This window comes from Carcharhinus amblyrhynchos, chromosome 18, assembly GCF_965287045.1.
Source record: "Carcharhinus amblyrhynchos chromosome 18, sCarAmb.v2.hapA, whole genome shotgun sequence".
NCBI lineage: Eukaryota > Metazoa > Chordata > Chondrichthyes > Carcharhiniformes > Carcharhinidae > Carcharhinus > Carcharhinus amblyrhynchos.
In genome coordinates, this window is record NC_137341.1 from 2,309,798 (window position 1) to 2,331,551 (window position 21,754).

Sequence of the window (21,754 nt, forward strand, 5' to 3'; positions counted from 1 at the left end):
ATGCAGTCTACTGCACTATTTACCACCCTGAAAAAAAACTGACATTTACAAACTTCTTGATCATACACTTAAGTCCAAATCATTCCCTTATGACACAAATAACAAAAGCCCCAGGACTGTGGAACCCTGCTGAAAACAGTCTTCCAGTCACAGAGACATCCATCTATCATCTTCTTCTGCTTCCTGCCTTTTAGCTAACTTTGGATCCACTGTTTCAGTTTATCTTGGGTCCCATGGGCTCTTAGTTTCCTGACCATCTGCCAGTTTGTTTTACGATGAGAGGTTGGACAGTTGACTATAACATAAGAACATAAGAAATAGGAGCAGGAGTAGGCCATCTAGCCCTTCGAGCCTGTCCCGCCATTCAATAAGATCATGGCTGATCTGTCGTGGCTCAGTTCCACATTCCCGCTCTCTCCCCATAACCCTTAATCCCCTCTCTCATCAAAAACCCATCAACCCGCGTCTTAAAAATATTTAGCGAGGTAGCCTCCACCACTTCAACGGGCAGAGAATTCCAGAGATTCACCACCCTTTGAGTGAAGAAGTTCCTCCTCAACTCCGTTCTAAACCGTCCCCCCTTTATCTTGAGGCTGTGCCCCCTAGTCCTACTATCCTTTCTGAGCGGGAAGAGTCTCTCCACCTCTATCCTATCCATCCCATTCATCATCTTATACGTCTCAATGAGATCTCCCCTCATTCTTCTAAACTCTAACGAGTACAAGCCTAATTTATTCAGCCTCTCCTCATAGCTCAACCCCCTCAACTCCGGCATCAGCCTAGTAAACCTCCTCTGCACTCCCTCCGAGGCCAAAATATCCTTGCGTAAGTACGGCGCCCAAAACTGCACACAGTACTCCAGCTGCGGCCTCACCAATGCCCTATACAGCCGCAGCAAGACCTCCCTACTTTTATATTCAATCCCCCTCGCTATGAAGGCCAGCATCCCATTCGCCTTCCTGACCACCTGCTGCACCTGCAAGCTGGGTTTTTGCGACTCATGCACAAGGACCCCGAGGTCCCTCTGCACCGTCACCTGCTGCAGTTTTTCGCCACGTAAGTAATAATCCTTCCTACCCCCTGGACTTTAGAAGAATGAGAGATGATCAGATTCAGCATAACAAGATGGTAAGGGGAATTGACAAAAGAGATTTGGAGAGAATGTATCCTCTTGTAACACAACCTAGAACAGGAAGTTGTACTTTAACAAGGATGGCAGACTTATAGCAGAGGAGAAATTACTTCTCTCAAAGAGTCGTGAACCTGTGGAATGCATTACCCCAGCGTATGGTGGATGCCAGAACTTTGAGTAATTGTAAAGAGGAGGTGAACAAATTATTAATAAGTAAGGGTTTAATGGGCTATGGTGAAAGGGCAGAAAGGTGGAGTTGCGGCCACCATGAATTAGCCATGTAAAAGGGTGTTGCAGACTCGAGGGGCTAAATTGCCTCACTCTTGAAGTTATTATGACTCATGAGAGATTCAATCAAAAGCTTTGTGAAAGTCCATATATACCGCATCACATACATTACCCTCAACAACATTTCTGGTTACCTCAAAAAAATCCCAATCCCGATGCTAAACTCAATTTGAAGCACAGAGTTTGCAGTGGGGATTGAAGCCTTTCTCCTGTAAAGCTGTGCTGATGAGTGCCCAAGGGACAGTAAGTAGTCTCACATCACCAGGCTAATGTCCCCATTGCCCTGGTTCAGAAGCCAATTCCCACTCACCTGATAAAGGAGCAGTGCTCCGAAAGTTTGTGCTACCAAATAAACCTGTTGGACTTTAACCTGGGTGTTGTGAGACTACTTATGTACCTGTCCCAGTTCAACGCCTAGGGAAATGAGGGTGAATCCCCCCCCAGTCCTGGACAGAGGGGAACTGACCATCCATCTCTAATTCCCAAAACAGAAAATGCTGCCAATAATCATCGGTGGCCCCGCCCACCATTTGAAACGCCGGGCTGATTGACGGCGGCTCCGAGCCAATAGGAAGCGAGAGGGCGGAGCTGGAGGACCGAGCGACAGCGGCTGGTCCTCCAGGAATCGGCGTGGAGCATGCGCAGTGTGTGATGGCGATGGGGGAGACAGCGATGTGATGTCCAATCGGTTGAATGGCGACACGGAGGGAGCGATGCATCCAGCGGGTGAGCGGAGAGGGTGCGTAAACATGTTGTATAAAACTGTAAACACCGAAAAATAATTTAGCGGACCCCGTTTTCATTGAGAGCGGCCGTTTTTTTTTCCCCAATTAAAGACCCTTGTTGATGACGGCCATGTTTATTGCTGACAATGTGGTTACAGCGCCTGCGTCGCTGGGAGGCAATGTGCGCACGCGTGGTCACCTTGTCTATTCGGGGTCATCCTAGAACCCCGACACTGCAGGAGACCATTCGGCCCATCGTGTCTGCACCATATCAGAAGTTTCGCCAGGCCCTATGACCACAACGCCATGCATTTACAAGCCCACTAAATTATAGATCTTGGGACTCACCTGATGAATGGGCAGTACTCCAAAAGCTCGTGCTACCAAATAAACCTGTTGGACTTTAACCTGGTGTTGTGAGACTTCTTACTGTGCTTACCCCAGTCCAACACCAGCATCTCCAATCATCTTGAGATATTAAGAGGCAAGTTAGCATGGCTGGTCTGGCGCATCTTTGGATTGCTTCACACTTTGAGTTACAATGTCTTATTGATGTGGCGGAGCCAGAATATGTATCCAATTCCATGAGGACAATTTATATTTCTACTGTGCTTTTAACATAAAACTTTCCAAAGTCATTTCACAAAGAATAACATTTGATACTAAGCCACATAAGGAGATGTTGGGATTGGTGACCAAAATCTTGGTTTTAAGGAGAATCTTAAAGGAGAAAAGTGAGGTGGCGGGATTTAAGAAGGAAATTCCAGAGCTTGTGCCCCAGGCAAATGTTGAAGTAATTAAAATCAGAAAGGTTCAAGAGACCGGAATTAGATGAGTGTAGAGATGTGGCTGGAGGAGATTACAGATAGGGACAGTCGTAACCATGGAGCAATACAAGGATGAGAATTTTCAAATTGAATTGCTTCATAACCAGGAGCACAGGGGTGATAGTTAAATGAGAGTTGGTGAGAGTAAGCAGAAGGCGAGCAGATTTTTGAACGGCTTGATGATTACTGCGTGGTTAAATGCGGGAGGCTGGTCAGGACTGCATTAGGATAGTTGAGTCTAGAGGTAACAAAGGAATGGATGAAAGTTTTAGACAGCAGATGAGCTGCGACTGAGGTGGAATTGGGTGATGTTACTGAAAGAAGTGCCTTGGCGATGATGTAGTACATCTTGGGGTCAATTGTGACAGTGTCTGGTTGTGCATCACGTTTCTCACAGAGAAAGCTGGAATCAGTCAAAGGAGTGCTATTTGTAGCATTGACTGAAGACAATGGTTTCAGTCTTCCTAATATTTACCTGGAGGGAATTTCTGCTCACCCAGAACTTGAATTCAGATAAACGAGGACAGGTTTGCCTTGGGGCTTCTAAGTGGTGAATATTGGATGTTTTGCAAGGTTGTGTCCAAGGCTTAATTGATTTGTAGATATATTCAATCTCTTTCAGCCATTGTCCACCTCTCACTATTGATGTATCTTTTGTTCTCCTTCTCTCCTCTGTCAGACACAAACCGTGTGGCAGGTTTCCTTCGCTGAAGGACATTAGTGAACCATTTGGGTTTTTGCAACATCCAGCAGCTTTTGTGGTCACTTTGTCCAAGTGCCAAGCCCACAACTTGGCAGATTCATTCAGTTCAATTTCACAAGCTGACTGCTTTTCTGTCTTCTCTCTCACTCCCTTTTTTTTCCCCATTTATCTATTTTACAGGATGTAGTAGGTGAGGATTTGCAGTCGGGAAACAAAACATCACATCAGGATCTGACAGAGTCACTCAATTTATGGTAACATGGAAGAAGAAAGCACCATTCACAATGGAGAGAAATTGTACATGTGTTCTGTGTGCAGACAAGGATTCAGTCAATCGTGTGACCTGTCAGACCATACATGCAGTCACAGTACAGGGAAGCCGTGGAAATGTGGGGATTGTGGGAAGGGATTCAATTATCCATCTGACCTGGAAAGACATCGACGCACTCACACTGGGGAGAGACCATTCATCTGCTCCAAGTGTGGGAAGGGATTCACCCAGTTGTGCTCCCTGCTGTCTCACCAGCAAGTTCACACTGGGGTGAGGCCATTCATCTGCTCTGAGTGCGGGAAAGGATTCACTACCTCATTCCAGCTGCTGAGACATAAGCAAGTACACACTGAGTCGAGACCTTTTCAGTGTCAAGACTGTAGAAAGTGCTTTAAAAGTTCAGAGAGCCTCATGTTCCATCAACGTATTCACACCGACGAGAGACCGTTCAGGTGCTCGCACTGCGGTACCGGATTCAGGTGGTCATCTGACCTCACTAAACACCAGCGCACTCACACTGGGGAGAGGCCGTTTATCTGCTCTGAGTGTGGGAAGAGGTTCACTGATTCATCCGGCCTGAGTAGACACCAGCGCGTTCACACGGACGAGAGACCTTTCAAATGTCCAGATTGTGGGAAATGTTATAAAAGTTCTGGGAACTTGATTAATCATCAACGTGTTCACACTGACGAGAGACCGTTCAGGTGCACTTACTGCGGGACTGGGTTCAGATGGTCGTCTCAGCTTACTGCACATGAGCGCAGTCACAGTGAGGAGAGAGCTATTTCCAGTGTGAGAATGGATTCATTAATTCATCCAACTTGAAGATGAACAAAACAGTTTACATTGGAAAAGAAACCATTACCCGATCTGAGTTTGGGAAGGAAATCAATCTGACAGGCAGCACATTCACAAGTAACCACACTGATTGGATTTTGTTTTAATCACATCCAGGACTGAACTATTTCTGCTGATGTTAATGGACTCCAGCCCCACTGAAGGGGTAATATCGTAGGTAAAAATGAAATAAATTACTTTTCTGTTAAACACGTAGTGTGTAAAATCTTTTTAATATCACTATCACAAATTCAATATGAACATACACATTTGTAGCAGGATTAGACTATCTATTCCCACGAACTGCTCTGCCATTCAGTAAGACCATGAATGATCTGATTCAACTTCACCTCCATATTCCTGCGTATTCCTGATCACCTTTCGTCCTCTTGCCTACCAAGAATCTACCTACCTCTGCCTTAAAATACTCATAATCTCTGCTTCCACTGCCTGTTGTTAAAGACTGTTTCTTAAGACTCATATCCTCAAAGAGAGAAAAAGTATATCCCCCTGTCTTAAATGTGAGACCACTTATTATTGAACAGAGACCTCTAGTTCTATTTTTTTTTCCATAACGGGAGGAAATCATTTACACAGAGTCCCAACTTTGCTATAAAGAGAACAATGCCAGCCTCTAAAATGTCTCCACAAAACTGAATTTCTCATACCTGGACATGATCCAAGGCAGAGGATTCAGACAAGATTTTGGAAAATATTGTCTGTTGGCAGGTGGGGAAAATGGAGAAGGAATCAAACCAGAAAACTCAGTCTCCAGTTTTGTGAATCTTTAGAAAGTCTTTGGGAACCAGAATCAGAGGAGAATGAAGGTTGAGCTGTCCAACTGAGCAGAGACAGTCAAGGCAGCTTACCCTTCTTTAAGATGTTGGAACATTGACTCTGCGGTGATCAGTGAAATTAATTGATCTGAGATGTTGAATGAATTCTCATTATTGAACATCAGAAATTCAGTTTCATGACAATCAGAATTCTTGGCAACAGATATCAAAAGGCTTGAAGGGTGCTGGCATTGTTTGTAGGAGTGCTGGTTCCCAGTGACACGGATGTGTCTGGGGTGGTTGGGATCAGACAGTTTCCATAGACCCACCATGAATGTCTCATCTGTTATTTTGGAAGAGCAAAACGAAGATAAAATCACAACTATTTGAGCAGCAATTTGAAGTGTTAATTCACTCAAGCTTTAACACACTTAGGATATCTCATGGTCGGTACGTTTGGCTGTTAACCAGAACCTTGTTGGTTCCAGACCATCCCACGGGTGCAGCGTCCACTGTTTTCCCCTCATCATCATCTCACAGTTCCACATTTTCAATGGGGACTTGACGAGCAATCTTAAAAATCTCAACTACTGTTGGCTCTGCTGTTGCCTGCCTTATTAAATTAATATCTATTTATAACATGATATATAGTATACAATATATTTATTTTAAACATTCTACTAGACTTAACGTGTCTCCACCTAACCCATGAGAAATCCATGAAATTATTGCTTTCAAACAAACCCACTAAATATTCTCTCTTCCTCAGCTCTACAGTGAGTGAAACTGGAAAAAGCAGAACCCTTCTTTCTCTACTGAAAAAGATCTGACGAAAATAATAAGCCACAGTCGTATTTGAATCTTAAAAATGACTGTCTATTGAACAAGACCATTTTTCAATGGAGGGAGCTTCACCCAGCATGTCCAACAGTTTTGAATACGTATGCTCACATGCGCAGTAGGTTTCTCCGGCCGGCCCGTGGCGGGGGGGGGTACTGAGTACGCATGCTCAGTGGTGTTTAGTACATGCGCAGTGGGTTTCTACGACCACTGAAGGGGGGAGGGGGGGAGGGGGGGCGGGGGGGGCCCGTTTATGCATGCTTAGTGCATGCGCAGTGGGTTGCTCCGACAGTGGGGGTTTTGAATACGCATGCTCAGTGGTGTTTAGTGCATGCGCAGTAGGTTGCTCCGACAGCTGGGGCGGTTTGGATTACGCATGCTCAGTGGTGTTTAGTACATGCGCAGTGGGTTATTCCAACAGCTAGAAGTCGGTTCTATAGAGTCGGGAACGGGGGAGGAGAGGCCGGGTTTGGGGGGTAATGGAAGTGGCGGAGTGGGTGGTGGGGAGGCTTTATGGAAAACCTTGTGCAGAATCTGAATAAGAACTGCTTGATGTTTCGTTCTCCCCAACCGGGTAGTAACCGCCTGAGTTGTCCCCCCGGACTCGGCGGCCGCCATCTTTCTAGAGGCTGAAAGCCAATCACTGCCAGTGCTGGAAAGTGAAACAATAGAGAAACTGCTGGAAAACCTCAGCAGGTCTGGCTGCATCTGTAAGGAGAGAAAAGAGCTGACGTTTGGAGTCCACATGACCCTTTGCACTTGAACTTTGGAAGTTCAAAGTCTGTTTCCACCTGTCTTGCTTGGTTCTCGTGTGAGAAATTTTGTCCGGGCTGGGACTTGGGTGAGAGATGATGATGTTGCAGTTGAGACCCATGTATTTCTAGAAGGCGTAACACAGGAAGAGACAACTCTGGAAGACGTAACCCGGGAGGTGTACACAGGAAAATGTAAGCCAGTAAGGATCGACCCTGGCAGGTTTAACCCCAATAGAACGTAGAACGCTACAGCACAAACAGGCCCTTCGGCCCACAAATTGAGCCAATCATATCCCTACCTACCAGGCCTATCTATAATCCTCAATCCCATTAAATCCTATGTACTCATCAGTAGGCATAACCCCGGAAGATCTGGCCTGGCAAGGTAGGACCTTGTTCATCCAAATACTTCCAATGTGACTATTTGCAATCCTGGAGGGTGAAGCCCCTGGAATGCTGCAAGATAACTTACAACGGACTCTGTTTTTATTTACTGTGGGCTCTATTGCTAATTATAATGGAGTCTTGTTGTAAAGAGATTGTGTTATTATATTAGGGCTCAATATTGTGTTAGTTTGTAGTTTATTACTTTCTCATTTTTTTGCTTGATTTGTGGCCTGAAGGGTGTTTCCTGCTTCCCCAGATGGATTAACCCCGGACAAGGGAAAAATCTGGAAGGTGAAGCACTGGACAGAGTAACCACAGAGGGTCCCCATCATTGGGGGGGGGGGGGGAAGGTGGAGGAGTCCAGAAGGGAGGATTCGGACAGAGTAGTTCCGGGGTGCTGCTCCCTCCCAAAAATCTGTAAGGTTTCTCTGACAGAGAGTTGCCCCTCCCTCTCTAGCCCGGATGGTCTCTGCAATCCAGACAGCGTACCCCTCGGATAGAGTAACTCCCAGTTAGAGGCAAGGTAATCTGGAAGATAAAAATCTGGAGGGTTGCAGATAACTCGCAATGATCATTTTGTTGTAATAGATGTTTGTTGTTGTATTATGGTGTAACCCCTGGAAGGTGCGGCCTCGGAAAACGCAGAGCAGAACCCTGGAGGTGAAACTTTTGGAAGAGGAAAATATGGAGGGTAAAGCCCAGGAAAGTTGTAGAAAACTTGCAATTAACTTCTTATTGTAAGGGAATTGTTTGTTATTGGTTAAAGGACGTCATGTTAGCTGTCAGTGTTGTGTTTATATTATAGCTTGCTGATTTATAGTTGTGGAGTTTGCAACCTTGAAAGGCCCATTGTGGATAACTCGCAGACTGGCTGTTTGTTACTGTGCTACATTGTTTGTGCGATCGTGTTAAAGATGGCATGTTTGTTGTTGATACTGTGTTATATCGGTGTTATCTCTATAATTTATTAAGGTGAGATGGTATTGTATTCTGGCTTGTAATCTGAAAGTGTAATGCAGTTTGTATTTGTAAGTTGTTTGATAAATTGGCCCTGAGTTCTGGAAATTCTTTTTACAGGGTGTAGAGGGGCATTTACATGCACAAAACTCAGAAATGTTTGTCTCTTAATTTCTATCCTCCACTTTTTTTTTGCAGGCTATTAGAATAGAAGAATGTAAAGGTGGGAAACTCAAACCAAACATCAGATCAAATCTGACAGTCAGTTGATTCATCAGCACCTGAATGTAAGTGTGTCAAAAATCAATGAGAAATGTTTGTCTATTGCTTTCAATCCTGCACAAAGTTTGATGTATTCTGTAAAATTATTTTGCAGGGTATTAGACGTGGACTTACAAATTGGAAACTCAAAGAAAAGTCACATCAAAACCTGACTAAATCACTCAGTATATCAGAACATGGACATTAGCGGCCTTTCAGTGTGATTTCCAGGTCAGTCGCACTCATTTTGTAGCTGGATCCCTTTTTACGATCAAGCAATAAGACCAGCTTTTCTTCATCCACCTTACCTAAACCCGTCATAACATTCTGCACTCTGCTCCTTCACTAACAAGACCAGCAGATATTGCCAATACCCAGTTGCTGTAGCGAAAATGATTTTTAATCTTCATAACCTGCTGGAGTCCATGTGGTGAAGCTGATAGGAGCTACAGTTTGTTCGGCTAACGACGAGCAAAACTCTGTGTTTAAATCAACAGCACGAAATTTCACACAGAAACACAAGAAAATACCATAGAAATAAGAGCCCAAGAGGTTTCAGGAGGAATTTGCAAACCTTACAGTTCTGACACCTGAAAGTGCAGCCACCAAAGGTGGAATAATAAACATCGGGAATGTTCAAGAGGTCAGAATTAGAGGAACGCAGATGTGTCAGGAATATTGTGAAGCTGGAGAAGATTAGAGGGACAGGGAGGGGCAAGACCACGGGGATATCTAAAAACAAAGATGAGAATTTTTATAGTTAGATACTTCTGAAACCAGAGCCTCTATGTCAGTAAGCACAGTAGTGATAGCTGAACAAGACTCGGTGAGAGTAAGACGTGGGCAGCAGAGTTTTGGAAGATCTCAGAATCACGTAGAGGTTCGCGGTTTCCGGTTCGCAGGGTTTTTTGATTACTTTTTCTTTCCGTAGTGGAAGTTAGGCGAGGGGCTAGTCGGGAAGGGAAAGCGGGGGGGGTATAAAAAGAAGGCAATAATAGACAGCGGGCAGCGTCGGGAGCGAGCAGCGGAGTGAGTGGGAGCAGAGTGAGAGCTATAAGGGCGTTGGCTCGCTGGGCTTACGCGAGAGCAGGCTTAGGCAAGGTACTAGTTCCGTCTTTCCTGCGTTCCATTTCGGTATATATAATTCCAAGGGTGGTCAGGTACGTGGCAGGGTCTATGGGGAGATGCTTTAGCTGTGTTAGGTGCCACATGTGGGAGTTCCTGGAGGCATCACGTCTCCCGAAGGCCCACATCTGCGTCAAGTGTTTAGAGCTGCAGCGTTCGAGGGCCCGGGTCAGGCAACTAGAGCTGCGTTTAGAGGATGCATTTCTGGTCAGGGAGAACGAGGAGATAATGGCTATGAACCATGGACAAGTGGAGGTCCCAGGCCGGGGGGATGGGACGGGTGGGTAACTGTTAGGAAGGGAAAGAAGAAGAATAGTCCTGGTCCAAAGACTACCCCAGTGGCCCCCCGAAAGGCATCAAAGGGGTACAAAAGGTATGTCAGGAGGACCAGAATGACTCAGAGGGAAGGAAGGGGGCTGGCAACGAGATAGTGGTGGGGGATGGGAGGGTCAAAGGAATTGATAGGCAGTTCTGCGGACAAAAGCGTGACTCCAGGATGGTAGTCTGCCTCCCTGGAGCAGGGGTACAGGACGTATCAGAGAGGATAGAGGGAATTTTGAAGGGTGAAGGGACCCAGGCTGAAGTAATTATACACATAGGAGAGAAGGACTTAGGTAGGCAGAGTAGGGGGGATGTACGCAGGCAATTCAGGGAGTCGGGGGGCCAAGCTGAAGAGCAGGGCCTCCAGGGTGGCATTCTCTGGTCTGCTGCCTAGTAACAGCAGGGCTAGGAATAATGAGATCATGCACCTGAATGCGTGGCTGAGGGATTGGTGCAAGGTAGAGGGCTTTACTTTTGTCGATCACTGGGAAGTATTTGTGAGAGAAGGGCACCTGTACTGGAGGGATGGGGAACATTTCAATGGGAGGGGGACAAATATTTTAGCTGGGAGGTTAGCTGGAGTGTTTAGGCAGGGTTTAAACTAATAGAGAGGGGGGGGTGGGGATGAGACCGATAGCTTATTCGGCACTGGGATCGGGAGCGAGTCGGGTGACAGGGTAGGTGCGGTCGAAAGGAAAATTATCAGGGGAAATGCGGATCCGAGTGGGCCTGGAGGGTTGGATTGTGTCTGTTTTAATGCGAGGAGCGTAACGGGTAAAACGGATGAGCTTAGGGCCTTGATGTTTGTGAGGAAGTTAGATGTGGGGGCAGTGACAGAGACGTGGTTAAAGGAAGGGCAGGAGTGGCAGCTGAATATTCCTGGGTAGAAGTGTTTTAGGTGTGACGGGAGGGTTGAAGAGAGGTGGTGGAGTGGCGTTGTTGGTAAAGGAGCACATCACAGCAGTGCAGAGGGAGGACAATATGGAGGAGTTAGGGATTGAGTCGCTGTGGGTGGAGTTGAGGAATAGGAAGGGAGCGATTTACAATGCTAGGGGTGTATTATAGGCCACCCAACAGCCCAAGGGCAGTGGAAGAAGGCATTTGTAAAGACATTTTAGATCGGTGCAGAAAGAATAGGGTGGTTGTAGTGGGTGACTTCAATCTTCCTGGAGCGGATCAGAAGGTGCCTAGAGCTGGGGGTTCGGACGGGGAGGAATTTGTAAAACGTGTGCCGGAAGGGTCCTCGGAGCAGTACGTAACTAGCCCGACCAGTGAGGGGCTACACTGGATTTAGTGTCGGGTAATGAGCCGGGGCAGATGGTTGAGATCGCAATAGGCAAACACGTGGCTAACAGTGACTACGAGTCTGTCTACTTTCAGATAAAAATGGAAAAGGATGAGTGCCGTCCGAAGGGGAGGGTGCCGAACCGGGGGAAGGCGAGCTACAGCCGGATTAGGAAGGAGCTGAAGGACACCGATCGGGAGAGGTCGTTAGCGGGTAAGTCCACGGTCGGCAAGTGGGAGGCTTTCGAGGGCAAATTGAAAAGGTTGCAGGAAAGACACGTGCCGGTAAAGAGGAAGGACGGGAAAGGCAGGATCAGAGAGCCGTGGATTACAGGGGATATTGAGGACTTGGTCAGGAAGAAGAGAGAGAGAGGCATATGTTAGGTCTAAGCAACTGGGAACAGAGAGAGCACTAAAGGAATATAGAGAGAGCAGGAGGGAGCTCAAAAGGGGTGTTAGAAGGGTGAAAAGGGGGCATGAAATTGCTTTGGCTGATAGGATTAAGGAAAATCCAAAGGCATTTTACTCTTATATTAGGAGAGGGGTTTGGTGTCTTGTAATGTCTTGGAGGGAGCTGTAGACCAGTTGAAGGAAATATCCATTACAAGGGAGGAAGCGTTAGGGTTTTAAGGTAGCATAAAAACTGATAAAGCTCCGGGGCCTGATGGTATTTATCCCAGGCTGCTTAGGGAGGTGAGAGATGAAATTGCTGGGCCTCTGATGCAAATCTTTGTCTCTTCTTTGGACACAGGTGAGGTCCCAGAGGACCGGAGGGTAGCTAATGCGGTACCGCTGTTTAAAAAGGGCAGTTGGGATAATCCTGGTAATTATAGACCAGTGAGTTTGACATCGGTGGTAGGAAAGTTGTTGGAAAAAATTCTTAGGGATAGGACGTATAAGCATTTGGAGCGTAGCGATCCGATTAGGGAAACGCAGCACGGCTTTGTTCAGGGGAGGTCTCGCCTTACGAATCTGGTAGAATTTTTTGAGGAGGTGACAAAAACGGTCGACAATGGACGAGCTGTCGATGTCATCTATATGGATTTCAGTAAGGCGTTTGACAAAGTCCCTCGCGGTAGGTTGGTAGAAAAGGTTAAGGCACATGGGATACAGGGACAGGTATCTAGATGGATTGAAAACTGGCTGGGCAATAGGAAACAGAGAGTAGTAGTGGAAAGGTCCTTTTCTAGCTGGAGGTCTGTCACCAGTGGTGTGCCGCAGGGCTCAGTACTGGGACCTCCTCTTTGTAATATATATAAATGACTTGGAAGAGGGCGTACGTGGCGTGATCAGCAAGTTTGCAGATGACACCAAGATGGCAGGATTGGCGGATAGTGAGGAGGATTGTCAGGTGACACAGCAGGATATAGATAGGCTGGTATATTGGGCAGATAGATGGCAGATGGAATTTAATCCTGACAAATGCGAGGTGATGCATTTTGGAAGGAATAATGCAGGGAGGAGCTACATGATAAAAGGTAGACCAATTAAGAGTATAGAAATGCAGAGGAATCTGGGAGTGCAAGTGCACAAGTCTCTGAAGGTCGCAACCCAGGTGGAGAAGGTTGCGGAGAAAGCTTACAGAATGCTAGCCTTCATAGGAAGGGGTATAGAGTATAACAGCTGGCGTCTAATGCTTCAGTTGTACAGAACGTTGGTTAGACCGCATTTGGAGTACTGCGTCCAGTTCTGGTCACCTTACTACCGGAAGGACGTGGAGACCCTGGAGAGAGTGCAGAGGAGGTTTACCAGGATGCTGCCTGGTATGGAAGGACTGGGTTATGAGGAAAGATTGGGTAAACTGGGGCTCTTTTCCTTAGAAAGACGGAGATTAAGGGGGGATCTGATAGAGGTGTATAAAATAATGAAGGGTATAGATAGAGTCAACAGTGGCAGGCTTTTTCCTAGATTGGAGTCAAATATCACGAGGGGTCACAAGCTAAGGGTGAGGGGGGAGAAGTATAATTTGGATACGAGAGGGAGGTTTTTCACACAGGGTCGTGGGGGTATGGAACGCACTACCAAGTAAGTCCCCTGGGCCGGACGGGATTTACCCTAGGATTCTCTGGGAGGCGATTGCAGAGCCTCTGGCTCTGATCTTCAGGTCGTCGTTGGTCACCGGTATAGTGCCAGATCGGAGGTTAGCGAATGTTGTCCCATTGTTTAAGAAGGGGAACAGAGACTTCCCCGGGAATTCCCCGGGTGAGTCTTACTTCTGTTGTGGGCAAGGTTTTAGAAAAAATTATTAGGGATAGGATTTATAGTTATTTGGAGAGTAATGAATTGATTAGAGATAGCATGGTTTTGTAGCGGGTAGGTCGAGCCTTACTAACCTTATTGAGTTTTTTGAGAAAGTGACCAAAGAGGTGGATGGGGGTAAGGCAGTTGACGTGGTGTATATGGATTTTAGTAAGGCGTTTGATAAGGTTCACCATGGAAGGCTTCTGCAGAAAATGCAGATGTATGGGATTGAGGGTGATCTAGGAAATTGGATTAGGAATTGGCTGGCGGATAGGAGACAGAGGGTGGTGGTTGATGGTAAGTATTCGACATAGAGTTCAGTTACGAGTGGTGTGTCTCAGGGATCTGTTTTGGGGCCACTGCTGTTTGTAATTTTTATAAATGGTCTGGATGAGGGTATAGTTGGGTGGATTAGTAAATTTGCTGATGACACCAAAGTCGGAGGTGTGGTAGATAGTGAGGAAGGGTGTCTTAGTCTACAGGGAGACTTGGACAAGTTGCAGAGCTGGGCCGAGAGGTGGAGGATGGAGTTTAATGCGGAAAAGTGTGGGGTAATTCACTTTGGCAGGAATAACGGATGTGTAGAGTATAGGGCTAACGGTAGGACTCTGAATAGTGTGGATGAACAGAGGGATCTAGGTGTATGTACACATGTACATAGATCCCTGAAAGTTGGGAATCAAGTAGATAGGGTTGTTAGGAAGGCATACGGTGTCTTGGCGTTTATTGGTAGGGGGATTGAATTTAGGAGTCGCAGCGTCATGTTGCAACTGTACAAAACTCTGGTGCGGCCGCACTTGGAGTATTGTGTGCAGTTCTGGTCCCCACATTATAGGAAGGATGTGGAGGCTTTGGAGAGGGTGCAGAGGATGTTTACCAGGATGTTGCCTGGTACGGAGGGGAGGTCCTATGAGGAGAGACTGAGGGATTTGAGGTTGTTTTCGTTAGAAAGAAGGCGGCTACGAGGGGACGTTATTGAAACATATAAGATGATTAGAGGTTTAGATAGGGTGGACAGTGATAGCCTTTTTCCTCGGATGGAGAAAGCTAGCACGAGGGGGCATAGCTTTAAATTAAGGGGTGGTAGTTATAGGACGGATGTCAGGGGTAGGTTCTTTACCCAGAGGGTGGTGAGGGATTGGAATGCCCTGCCTGCTGCAGTTGTAAATGCGCCTAGTTTGGGGGGCGTTTGAGAACCGTGAATAGGTTTATGGATGGTAAGGGTTTGGTTTAGGTTAGAGGGTCATTGTTTTTTAACTGGTCGGCGCAACATCGTGGGCCGAAGGGCCTGTTCTGCGCTGTAATGTTCTATGTTCTATAAGTAAGCTGGCGGAGGCAGGCACGCTGGACTTGTTTAAGGTTTACTTAGATAGGCACATGAGTGAAACAGGGATGGAGGGTTATAGGAGACGGTTTTTAAAAGGGTCAGAGCCTCGGGACGATACTGGAAATCTAATGCTACACGTGTTGATGTTTTGTCTCTTTTACTCCGCAGGTGTGTCAGTCCACCTTGTTGTCAAACGAGGGGCATACACACGGTGGGTCGTGCGTGGGCTGCTCTCGGATGTTTCGAGAGTGGCCTAGTACTTCGCGTTGTTGTGTGTGCTTAAACCTGGACCAGCAGATGGACACCACAACAGCTCAGTGACTGTCACTGCGAGCTGTGCAGATACATGGATTTGGGCTGGTGTCTGTGGGAGTTTGCACATTCTCCCTGTGGTTGCGTGGGTTTCCTCCGGGTGCTCCGGTTTCCTCCCACACCCCAAAGATGTGCTCTTAGGCTGATTGGTGTAACAAATTGTCCGTAAACTAGTCTCGCCTGAATCTGGTTTCCAACGGGGGTACCAAACGCAAACACACGAGTCAAGGTAGGTGTAGGAAAATGCTTTAAGATGGTGGCACGGGCTCGTCGGGCCGAAGGGCCTGTTTCCTGTGCTGTGTTGTTCTTTGTTGTATGTGGGAGACTGGCCGAGAGTGCGTTAGGATAGTTAAGCGTAGAGGTAACAAAGGTGAGAGTTTCAGCAATAGATGTGTTAAGTCTAGGGTGGAGTCAGATAATGTTATGGAGGTGGAACTAGGTGGCCTTGGTGATGATGTGGATATGTGGTTGGAAGCTCATCTTGTGGTTAAATATTTCTCCATGGTCGTGAACAGTCTGATTCTGTGTCAGACAGTTGTTAGGGAGAGAGATGGAACCGATGTCCAGGGAGTGGAGATTTTAGCAAGAACTGATGACAATAGCTTCAATCTTAACAATATTTAAATAGAGAAAATTTATTTTCATTCAGTACCAGATGTCAGACGTGTCAGGATGGTGTGTGACTTGGAGGGGATCCTGTAGATGATAGTGTTGACACAGCTGTTACCCTGGTCCTTCTAGATGTTGGGTGTTCAACAAATTCTGTCAAATTTTTGTTTGAGGTGTGGATATACGGAATCTTTCTTCTCCATCTTGTTACTTTTCCACCTCTTTCTCTCCTCCCAGAGTCGGTGCAGATGCAGAGTTATTGACAAGTTACCTAATATTCCTGTACCAATTTTATACTATTTGTCCTTTTATTTCTTAACAGACTTCCCTATGTTATAACGTCACCAATGATCACATTGGATTTGTTATATAACCAGGGGTAACATGCTGTGAGGGTCAGCTGACCCAGTATAAATAAGAAGCAGATGGGAATTGTGGGCAGTTTGGTATCGCCCAGGGTGTGGCCCTAAGTGTCGGAGCAATGAAATTTCTTTAACAAAGAACAACACAGCACGGGAAACAGGCCCTTCGGCCCAACGAGCCCGCGCCGCCGTCCCATTGTCTCAGTGACCTATTCATGATTTTAGTCTACGCCTAATGTGCAAGGATCAGGGAGGTCCAATATAGGGACAATTTGTTACCCAATCAATCAGCCTAAAAGCGCATTGATTTATTAAAACTACTTCTTTGATTTACTTTCTGAAGTTAGTTCTTTTATTGCTTGCAACTACCCCTACTGCGGACGAACACCCTGAAGGACATTAGCGAACAGGTTGTATTTTACGACAGTCCAGCAGCTTTCACGGTCACTCTCTCCTTGAGCCGGCTCTACAAGTTAGCAGATTCATTCAGCTCAATTTCACAACCTGCCTTTGTGCTTTTGAGGGTTCCCTCTCACTTTTTTTTCCTGTTTTAAATCAATTTCATAGGGGATGAGAAGGAGAGAATTTGAAGTCGGGAAACTGAAACCAAACATCAAGATCTGACAGTTATCCCATTTAACATAACCTGAATATTATTGGACTTGAACATGGAAGGAAAAAGTACTGTTCACAGTGGGGAGAAACCATATATGTGTTTATTGTGCGGACAAGGCTTCAGCCAATCATCTGACCTGTCCAAACACAAGCGCACTCACACTGGAGAGAAACCATGGAAATGTGGGGACTGCGGGAAAGGGTGCAGAACCCCATCTGGGCTGGAAATTCATCGGCGCACTCACACTGGAGAGAAACCATTCATCTGCTCTGAGTGTGAGAAGGGATTCACCATTGCATCTGATCTGCTGATACACCAGCGAGTTCACACCGGAGAGCGACCTTATAAATGCTCAGATTGTAGGAAGTGCTATAAAAGTTCAGGAGAACTGATGCGCCATCGACTTGTTCACATGGACAAGAAACCATTCAGGTGCTCTGACTGTGGGACTGGGTTCAAGCGATCATCTGAACTTACCGTACATCAGCGAATACACACTGGGGAGAGACCATTCACCTGCTCCCAGTGTGGGAAGAGATTTACTGACTTATCAACCCTACTGAGACACGAGCGTGTTCACACTGGAGAGAGACTTTTTAAATGCCCAGACTGCCGGAAGTGTTATAAAAGTTCTGGAAACTTGATGCTTCATCAACGCGTTCACACTGACGAGAGACCGTTCAGGTGCTCGTACTGCGAGACCGGGTTCAGGAGATCAGAGCAACTCATCGAACACCAGCGAGTTCACACCGGTGAGAAACCATTCACCTGCTCTGAATGTGGCAAGGGATTCACTCAGTCGTCCAACCTGCGTAGACACCAGCGAGTTCACACTAATGAGAGACCTTTCAAATGCCCAGAGTGCGGGAAGTTCTATAAAAGCACCCAGGACCTGATGTCCCATCAACGCGTTCACAGTGATGAGAGACCGTTCAGGTGCTGTCAGTGTGGGACTGGATTCAGGAAATTATCTCAACTTACTTTACATCAGCGAATACACAGTGGGAAAAGATCTTTCATCTGCTCTGAGTGCGGTAAGGAATTCACTCAGTCGTCCAATCTGCTGAGGCACCAGCGAGCTCACACTGGAGAGAGGTTATTCCCCTGCTCCAAGTGTGGGAAGGGATTCAGTCAGTTATCCAATCTGCTGAGACATCAGAGAGTTCACAATTAACTATTGTGATTAGATTTTCATAACGTTCAGGATTGAATTATGTTAATTTGGATACGTTTTTGCTGCTGTTCATCAACTTCAGCAAAGTTAATAGTGTAAATAAGTCAAAATAAATTCACTTGGTGTTGCACAAACAGTGCTTTGAGTCTTTAATATTTCAAATATAACTTTGACACATTTGAAGGTCTCCCTCTCTCACCCTGTCTTCTCCATTCTTTCCTCCAAGAACAAGTGTGAGGAGCTTCTTTGTGACTCAGATTTGAGACAATCCCATCGGTTGTCTCTGCTGCTTCCCTCCATTCCACTAGCCCACCAGGACAAACTGTCTCTGAAGTTGCCTTTTGTCTGAACTCGAAACTTTCTCCAATTTGTTGCCTGTTAACCCTTATGCCTCCAGTGCTTTCTGTGTGTATCATCTGCTCACTTGACCCTATTCGGACTAAACTGCTCACCAACCAATTTCCGCACGTTTGCTGATATTAATGTTTTCCCTCTTCAGATACCTTCCTGGTGAGATTGTCCTTTTATTGCAGTTTAAGTGGGGTTTTAGTTTTAATCTGGGCTTAATGTGATGTCCTAGTGTTTTACGAATTTATCAGCCTTTTGAATTGTTAGGGGGATGAATGATTGACAACACAGGTGATAAAGAGTTCCTTTACTTTCAGTTTTGGGTTGCTGGCTACTGTTTTAGTTAGGTGTTTGGACTCCTAGCGAAGACCATGTCTGTGTCTCGAGCTATTATGAGAAATTCTACTATTTTGGAAACAGTTTTTCTTACCTTCCTGGAGTGGAAGCTTTCCTGCAAGTGGTTTGCTGGCTAAAAGCTAGATGCCATCAGTGGCTTTATCTCTACCGCGGTGTGCTGAAAGTTACAAAGCCGGGAAGTCAGTTTCAATTGTATCCAAAAGACGAATTCACAGCAAATATTGCTAAGCTGCAGAACTACGTGAGCATTCTTATATTTATAAAGTGAATTCAGTTGTTAAGGTTAATTCAATATCATGTTTTTTCCCCCTCTTGTTAGTAACTGGTAAAAGCTATTGCTAATTTTGTGTTAACTGTACTCTTATTTAAACTTTGTTTGATAACAGGTACCTCGTGGGTCATTTTAAATGATACCATCTCATGCTTACCCCAGCCAAAGTGCAAACTTATGATCCAAGCTGACTGCATAAAATACCTTGGAATTTTTGACCTGATTATACCTTGTATTGAAACATCTCTAATCCATGTCTCCAACGACATCCTGTGTGACTGTGACAAAGGTAAACTTTCCCTCTTGGCCTGTCTGTGGGAGATTTCCTTCTCTGAGCCTGGCTTTCCTGTTGTTCTGAAGGCTGACAAACTGAACCTTCTCCTGCACCCGTCCCAACCCTTCAGCCGGCTCATTCATTGTAACCACAGTCTCTGCTTGTTCCAGTGGGGACATTCCATCTGCTCTTGAAGTTACTGCTTGAATAGTTAGTACATTGCTCCTTCATGTTTGCACATTGCAGGAACAACTATTTGCTCCACATCTTTAACTACGTGAATGGTCCTTTGCATTTGGTCTAACAGCTACCATAATGAGGCAGATTTTCAGCCAATGAGAACCAAATTCTGCGAACACCTCATTTACAATATCAACCAGTTGAAGATGATGACTCGGGTTCACAGTGAACCCTATTTCACATGCTCAAAGCTTCACATATTCATACACACGGGCTTGTCCTTAACAGAAAAAAAAAAACGGAGGGAGGGAGGGAGGGAGGGGAGGAGGGAGGAAGGGAGGGGAGGAGGGAGGAGAGAGGAAGGGAGCTGGGGGGGTGGGGAGGAGGGAGGAGGGAGGAGAGAGGGAGGGAGCTGGGGGGGTGGGGAGGAGGGAGGAGAGAGGGAGGGAGCTGGGGGGGTGGGGAGGAGGGAGGAGAGAGGGAGGGAGCTGGGGGGGGTGGGGAGGAGGGAGGAGGGAGGAGAGAGGGAGGGAGCTGGGGGAGGAGAGAGGGAGGGAGCTGGGGGAGGAGAGAGGGAGGGAGCTGGGGGAGGAGAGAGGGAGGGAGCTGGGGGGGTGGGAGGAGAGAGGGAGGGAGCTGGGGGGTGGGGAGGAGGGAGGAGGGAGGGAGGGAGCTGGGGGGGTGGGGAGGAGGGAGGGAGGGAGGGAGGGAGGTGGGGGGGTGGGGAGGAGGGAGGAGGGAGGGAGGGAGGTGGGGGGGTGGGGGAGGAGGGAGGAGGGAGGGAGGGAGGTGGGGAGGAGGGAGGGAGGAGGGGAGGAGGGAGGGAGGGAGGTGGGGAGGAGGGAGGGAGGGAGGTGGGGAGGAGGGAGGGAGGGAGGTGGGGGGGTGGGGAGGAGGAGGGAGGGAGGTGGGGGGGTGGGGAGGAGGGAGGGAGGGAGGTGGGGAGGAGGGAGGAGAGAGAGAGGAGGGAGGTGGGGGGGTGGGGAGGAGGGAGGAGGGAGGAGAGAGGGAGGGAGGTGGGGGGGTGGGGGGGTGGGGAGGAGGGAGGAGAGAGGGAGGGAGGTGGGGGGGTGGGGGGTAGGGAGGAGGGAGGAGGGGAGGGAGGGAAGGTGGGGGGGTGGGGAGGAGGGAGGAGAGAGGGAGGGAGGTGGGGGGGTGGGGAGAGGAGGGAGGAGAGGGAGGGAGGTGGGGGGGTGGGGAGGAGGGAGGGAGAGAGGGAGGGGGGTGGGGAGGAGGGAGGGGGGGAGGAGGGAGGAGGGAGGAGAGAGGGAGGGAGGTGGGGGGGTGGGGAGAGGGAGGAGGGAGGCGAGAGGGAGGGAGGTGGGGGGGTGGGGAGGAGGGAGGAGAGGGAGGGAGGTGGGGGGGTGGGGAGGAGGGAGGAGGGAGGCGAGAGGGAGGGAGGTGGGGGGGTGGGGAGGAGGAGGAGGGAGGCGAGAGGGAGGGAGGTGGGGGGAGGGGAGGAGGGAGGGAGGAGGGAGGTGGGGGAGGGGGGAGAGGAGGGGGGGGAGGGGGGAGAGGAGGGGGGGGGAGGGGGGGAGAGGGGAGAGGAGGGGGGAAGAGGGAGGGGAGGAGGGGGGAGGGGAGGAGGGGGGAGAGGGGGGGGAGAGGGAGGGGAGGAGAGGGGAGGGGAGGAGGGGAGGAGAGGGAGGGGAGGAGAGGGAAGAGGGAGGGGGGAGGAGGGGGGAGAGGGAGGGGAGGAGGGGGAGAGGGAGGGGAGGAGGGGGGAGAGGGAGGGGAGGGAGGGGAGGGAGAGGAGGGGGGAAGAGGGAGGGGGGGAGGGGAGGAGGGGGGGAGAGGGGAGGGGAGAGGGAGGGGAGAGGGGAGGGGAGGGAGGGGAGGGGGGAGAGGGAGGGGAGGAGGGAGGGGAGGAGGGGGAGGGGAGAGGGGGAGGGAGGGAGGGAGGAGGAGGGAGAGGGAGGGAGGGAGAGGGAGAGGAGGGAGGGAGGGCGAGAGGGAGGGGAGGCGGGGAGGGAGAGGGAGGGGGGAGGAGGGAGGGGGGAGGAGGGGGGAGGAGGGGGGGGAGGGAGGGAGAGGGAGGGGAGGAGGGGGAGGGGAGGAGGAGGAGGGGAGGAGAGGGAGGGGAGGGGAGGAGGGGGGAGGGGAGGAGGGAGGGAGGGGAGGAGGGGAGGGAGGGGGAGGGGGGGAGAGGAGGGAGGAGGGGGAGAGGGAGGGGAGGGAGGGGAGGGGAGAGGGG

General features: G+C 48.4%; 2 protein-coding genes across 2 annotated transcripts in view; both read left to right on the forward strand.

Moving 5' to 3' along the window:
* Positions 1-4,954, forward strand: part of LOC145354776 (uncharacterized) — a 30,760-nt gene extending 25,806 nt beyond the window's left edge. Inside the window, exon 3 of the mRNA XM_080206253.1 lies at positions 4,045-4,954. Coding sequence (XP_080062379.1) covers positions 4,045-4,771 — 727 coding nt within the window. The 3' untranslated portion in view covers positions 4,772-4,954. The remainder of the gene's footprint in view (positions 1-4,044) is intronic.
* Positions 4,955-6,920: 1,966 nt separating this feature from the next.
* The window catches only part of LOC145355164 (uncharacterized), a 55,229-nt gene continuing 40,395 nt past the window's right edge, over positions 6,921-21,754 (forward strand). The window contains 6 exon segments of the mRNA XM_080207079.1: positions 6,921-7,346; positions 8,697-8,785; positions 8,875-8,990; positions 11,586-11,703; positions 16,684-18,129; positions 18,842-19,076. Of these exon segments, the coding sequence (XP_080063205.1) occupies positions 17,009-18,129; positions 18,842-19,076 (1,356 nt within the window). The 5' untranslated portion in view covers positions 6,921-7,346; positions 8,697-8,785; positions 8,875-8,990; positions 11,586-11,703; positions 16,684-17,008.